At 38.9% G+C, this 6492-nt stretch overlaps 1 protein-coding gene across 1 annotated transcript in view; it reads right to left on the reverse strand.

Annotated features, from left to right (window-relative positions):
- Positions 1-6492, reverse strand: part of Exoc4 (exocyst complex component 4) — a 951164-nt gene that overhangs the window by 187977 nt on the left and 756695 nt on the right. The window contains exon 12 of the mRNA XM_004626539.3: positions 6193-6329. Coding sequence (XP_004626596.1) covers positions 6193-6329 — 137 coding nt within the window. The remainder of the gene's footprint in view (positions 1-6192; positions 6330-6492) is intronic.

Below are 6492 nucleotides of genomic sequence, written 5' to 3' on the forward strand. Positions count from 1 at the left end.
ATTTATGGGACTGAGATAGGATGAAAGAAATGAAGGCAAAAAAAAAAAAAAAAAAAAAAAAAAAAAAAAAAAAAAAACCACCATCTCGATCATGCCACCCTCTTTAGCAAAACTTGTAATAATATTCTTATACCTACTAAGAGAAAATTTTCAAATCTTCTCTTCCCTACCCAACCATAGTATTCACTCTAGTTATCCTGATTTCTCAACTGTTCTCCCATGCTGCTCTGCTGTTTGCTTCTCCTGTACAGTCTGGCAGCATTCATTCATTCATTCATTCATTCATTCATTCATTCATTCAATAAGTATGTCTGTAGTGGTCCATATATTGTATCATCTTGGCTGGATTACCTTGGAGGTTCCATGCCCTGGGCTGTGGGGGCCCTGTCGAGGCTCACTCCAGAGTGACTCTGCACAAAAGGGGTATATAAAGGGGTTGAGGAAGGACTGAGTATTCCACTTCCTCAGATGAACTTCCGTCACTGAAGTCAGCTTGGACTTCATCTTCTGGCTTCTAGCACAGACTCTTTGGCCTTTGGCTTGGATCCCTCAGTTTTCTGTTGCACATTCTTTAGGCTTCCAGCATAGACTCTCCAGCCTTCCATCGCAGACTCTTCCGCCTTCCATCCCTTCCGTCGAAGACCCATTGGCCAACTGATACAGACTTACGTGGGACATTGCAGTGAGCTTCAGACTTTGGGACTGAATCCTTCACACCTTCTGCATGCTTCCTCATCTGGCTCTGTGGCTGACCTTCATAAGCTAATCCTGAAATTTCTTATATAGTTGTACATCTTGTGTTATATCTGCTCCTTGTATTATATCTGCTCCTCTAGTAAAATCCGACTAATAAAATGCCAGTTGCCGGGAAGATGTCCAACTGTAGTTTCTGTCCAACTGCAGTTTCAGTGATTACAAATATGCCCAACCTACTACTCTTCAGGTTCCAGCATGAGTTCCAGCTCCTCTTCTAAGAAGCAGTGAAAAGTAAGCCTTGAGGATAGTTTCAACTCACCCCTTGCAAATAATATGCATGCGTCTCATATCAACTGAGCCTCTAATAGTAGAGAAGAGCATTTACCTTATTTTCTACCAGGCCTAACATTACTGGGAGTTTACTACCAGCCTCTGAAAAACAATAAACTGATAGCAAATCAGAACAGACAGAAATTTCAGCACACTGTGACTTCTAATTGTGAAATTACTATTTTGAGACACAGAATCTGCTGGCTTTATTTCAGGGCAAAGAAGGACAAGAAAAGGAGAGAAGCATTCAGCTTGGAAGCAGACGAGTAAAGAACTGTCTGCTTGCTAATGCAGTGCAGAATTCACAGCTGAGCTTTCCTTTAGGCTCCAAGGGGTGTGACTAATTAAGGAAAAGAATTCTAGTCCTTATTTCCCTTTTAGGAAACAATCCAAAGCCTGTAACATGACATCATTTTACAGTAAAGTCTTTTTCTCCAGGGTGAGGTATGCACTAAGAGATGACATGTGTTTTGAACTTCCAATGCTCAGTTTCTCATGGTAAACTTGGAAAACAAACTGTTTTCAGCAGAGGGCATTGCGAACTTGCAGATTTGATAACGTCTGTGAAAGATATCTGCTGAGAATCACACGGAGAAAATCAGATTGCAACATTTCCTTGCTCTCTTTCTCCTTCCCAATGTTGTAACATTTTGGATCATTTGAATTGTATATGGATTTCTATTTAAATCAGTCATTTGCTGGCAGCAAAACTAGAACATTTCCTGTTTTTCCTCTCACTGTAATCAGGATTTGGCTGTCCAAATTAGGACTGCCCTAATTACTCCTCAGCAGGTGCCAATCTGGGGGAGCGCAATAAATGGCAAGAGAGGAAGTAAGGACAGTTCACATCCTTAGACTCACACAACAAGAAAATGCATTCTCTCAGACATGAAAAATCTGATATAGTAAATGGGCAACAAGTCCCATGGGGTCATGTGTTGTGTGTGAGTGGTGCACTCTGTGATTGTTGCTGTGTAACACACATAGAGATGACTTTCTATTCACTCCTTTAATAGGCTTCACAGACTTACTTTCTCACCCTAAGAAAAATTCAACATAGGTCTGTAATACAGCAGCCAAGGCAACTTGCTCCTAGAAGTTCTCCTGTATGTGGGATAATCTGAGAGTGGGTACAAGAAAGTGGACAACACTCCAGAGTTTGTCCAGGAGAAATGAATGTCAAAGGGTAGACATAGACATAGACTTCCTGTTCTGACAAATTTGTACAACATAAATGACAGAGAAATAGATAAATTCCAATTTGCAGGATAGACCACAGTAAACAAAATAATCCTGCTCATGCCTAAAATCAATCATTCCACTTGTGCATTAGATGCCACCCGTACCTAGCTGGCCCCAAACACAACTTCAGTGATTCACCCCTTTTTGCCCTATGCTAATTTCTCTCTCTTCCATATGTTTTCCTTCAAAAACAGATATGCACTAACTTCTCCCATTTAAAAGAATACACCAAACAACAAAAAAACCCTTCATGTAACTTCAGGCCTCCAGGCATTACCTCATGTTTCTGTTTTCCTTTGCAGTTAAACTCATGGTCAAAGTTTTTCCTATAATGACAATTTTCTATTTCTAATTTCTTTTTTTAAGTCTAACTCCTCTGGTGGTCATCCCTACCACTCCATAGAAAGAAGTCACCAGTGACCACCACAGTACTGAATTTATCACTTAATTCATCACCTTTCTCCCTCTCTTATTTGGTTTCCAGGACACCATGTTTTCTTGATTTGTACCCTACTTCAGCAGTTGTTGCTTTTCAGCATCTTTTACTGGTTTCTCTTCATATTGGAAATGTCATAAAAATCCACAGTCCTCTTCTGTGCCATGTGTATACTTAACCTCAGAAAGACTGCATGGTTTTAAATGTCATTTACATATACTACATTATATGTTGACAACTGGTAAATATCTATTTCCAGGCTGGAGCTTTCTCATTTTGATGTATATATCCAACTGTCTATTTTAGTACTCTATCTCTGTGTGGATGTGTCACAGACACTCCCATTTTATTTTATTTTTTAAGTTTTTATTTCTTTGTGCAGGGTCTCACAATGAAGCTCGGACTTGCACTTGTAGTGATCCTCCTGATTTCTGCTTCCCTCGTCCTGGGATTACAGGCCTGTTGTACCAGGCCCGGACTCCATCCCAGGTTCAGTGCACCTGTGAGTGGGGATGGCAAAGCATGTGGTGCCAGGGATTGAACTTATATAAGCAAGTGTTTAGTCCCCTGAGGTATACCGCTGGCCCTGACACTCCGAATTTAAATGCTACTTTATTTGCCCCCAAACCTGCATTGTCCTCCATATTAATAGCTGGCAATGGAGCAAATAAAAAGCCCAAAGAGTCATTTTGGATCCGCTTTCTCCCCTCCTCTCACACTCCCTATCTAAAATCTGGCAGAGAATCCTGTTGGCTATCACTTTAAAACACATTCAGCACTCTCCCATTTGTCATCATCTCTACAACTATGCAGTGTGAGCTGGGCTCATTTCTCACCTGGACTAACACAACAGCCCTTAATTGGTTTCTCTGCTTCCACCTCTATTGCCCTACTAGCCGACCTTCCACACATTTTCATTTTAAAGGGTAAGAGAGCTCAAGCTGCTCCTAGGCACAACTGCTGCAGTGTCACCCTATCTCACGCAGTAGAACTCAACATCTATACTACGGTTCAGCTTTCTATTTTCTCAAGGCCAACCCCCAAAACTCACTTTACTCCAAACATGCTGGTAGTCCTGCAGAGTGCAAGTTAATGGTCACAGCCCTCTGTTGGGTAATCTTTCCAGATATATTGTCTAACTCTCAATTTCTTCCAGTCTTTCCTCAAATCTCAATTCCAGAGCCTTCTTGGTGAGCCCTAATTTAAACTATATCCTCCTTCTGCAATATTCCTGAGGTATTTACCTTCAGTTTTTTCTTCTATAGTACTTACATAACTGTTTTGCCCTATATTTTTACCTCTCCTATCCCATCCTCAATAGATTGTAAACCCCAAGAAAGTAGGTATTTGTTTCAATGCTTTATCTGCAAACTCACTCTATATAGAACAGAACGCTAGAAATCATAGAAATGAATTCTTTTAAGGGTGGAGTGGTTAACAGTTTCAATAGATATTGAGATCAAAGAATAGTATAATAGATTTAATAAATTTAGAAAATTTGTCTTAGGATGCTGAAATAAGGTGTGGAATCATAAAAACACTACTAATAATCACGGAGATCTCCTAACAGAAGGAAAAATGCCAAGACAATACCTTGAGTTTCATAAAAGGAAGGAAAATTAGAGAAAAAGGTAAATTTAGAATAATGGGCAAAATTCTGAGCTGAGTATTACTAATAGCTTGTGAACTGTTAAGAAGTGGTATTCACCAGGAACTAGGAAAATTTCACAAAGAACAAGTCACATGATTTTGTTCTTTTCTTAATGGACTTGGGAGTTGTCTTAACTCCCAAGGTTAATTTGAAAACTTCCCCAAATGAGAATCCTTATGGAATGGTTCGGCAAAGCAGAGAGCATTAGGCCCTAAAAAGAAAGGAAAGTGAGGATTCCTGAAGTAATTCTAGAGTACTATCCATAGCTGGCTTGTAGGGTTCTGTCTTGGAGACATCTGAGGAGGAGGGATTGTCTTCATTAGAAGGATAAGGAAGAAATCTGATAAAGGCCCTTATAAGACAAATAATAAAAATAGGGGCCTTAAGTTCTAGGGCCTGCTCTTGAGATACAGGCTAAGTTCCTAGAAAACATATGAATTCCTGAAGCAGGGTGTAATATATAGATGTAACGGTGGATAAACAGCACTCACTATTGCAGTGAAGTAGATTAGGCAGCAAACTACACTGTATTGTTCTGTTGGGTTAATATTTTCTAAAGATTGTTTCCTGGCCCACTTTTAATGACTCATTAAACACTATTCAATGTCTAAATTTCCAAGTTTTATTTTTTAAGATCCTTTGGTGGTTCATCTTACTCTGCCTACTCAACATTATCTTCTACTACCTTCTACTAAGAATCTTGATCCACTTAGGGCCAGCCAGATAGCTCAGTGGACTAAAACCGGGTTTGATCCCCTGCATGCCATTGTAGCCCTGCCCCCAGGGCATGAAGAGACAGCGACTGAGACTGGGCATGGTGACTTGCACCTGTAATCCCAGTTCTTGGGAGGCTGAAAACAGGAGGATCACTAAGAGTCCAATCTGTGTAGTGAGACCCTGTACTAAATACAAAAAAAAAAAAAAAAAAAAAAAAAAAAAAAAAAAAAAGAAAGAACTTTCTTTTCTTTATCCCCTCCAAATACTTGATAGCTCCCTTAATGCTTGCTGTCCTCCCTGCAGCACCTAGATTTCTCTCCACAGATGTCATCTGTCCAGCATATATCTTCTATAAAATCATTTCTAGCTGCAGCTCCCCTTTCTTTGTCTTTTTCATGTCTTCTTATTTTTGCCATTACTAGCTTGTACAATACAGGTAGTATCTAATTATGTACTGCACTGTACCTTTCTAATCTTAATTACATATCACATATAATTTAGCATTTTATTATACATTCTTTTATTTTGTAATTGTTTCACATCTTGTCAACTAGACCATAATGTGTTCCTATTATTAGCTTTCTATGAAAACTACTTTTCGATAAGCCCAGCGATATTTGAATCCAGGGAAAAGAAACCAGAGGTATAACAAATGGTTTTCAAGCTCCAAACATTGCTTTTTCATCCACTGATGCTGAAAACAGGCATAACTGTCCTGTGACAACAGGAATGCTTGATATCAAATGGTAGGATGAATATATTTGTAACAATAAAAAGAAATTCCTTCAAGTATCTTTTCATCCATAAGATTAGCTATTCATGATCTGGGATTTCTTTGAAGAACACAACTGTTACAATTCCAGGTTTTCATGAAATTAAGACTGACTCCTCAGCTGAACATTTCAACAGCAGAATGAAGTGTCTCTGTCTCTTCATTTCTTCTACCAGTAAGATTATTTAAGGATCTAAAGAAATATTTTTGTGGTGCATATTCTCAATGGACTCTTTGATAAATTCAGGAATGAGAATTTTCTATAATAGTATAAGAAAGACGTTATTAATAATCAGAACCACCACCTGGTTGTAAAATGACTTTGCTTAACCACTAACAGGGCTCTACCTATAGGCTGCAGAGCAGGTGTCCTTGTATTCCTGGAGCTTCACACACACCATGTTGAGGAACTGATCAGAATATGCACTCAGATCATGCATCAGGTTCATGAGGTCTTGCACTGTTTTCTCCACAATGATTGTACTCTGTAAACACACAAAAAAGAGAAGACATAGAAGCTCATGAGATTTCTGTACTCAAGTAGTGAGTAGCATGGATGAAAGGGTATCATAATTTGTTATTTTTTTCAGTTTAAAAAATATATATATATATTCAAAGTTTTATTGATAAACAGATAGCAATGAGACA

Source organism: Octodon degus, unplaced genomic scaffold (assembly GCF_000260255.1).
Source record: "Octodon degus isolate 3935 unplaced genomic scaffold, OctDeg1.0 scaffold00015, whole genome shotgun sequence".
NCBI lineage: Eukaryota > Metazoa > Chordata > Mammalia > Rodentia > Octodontidae > Octodon > Octodon degus.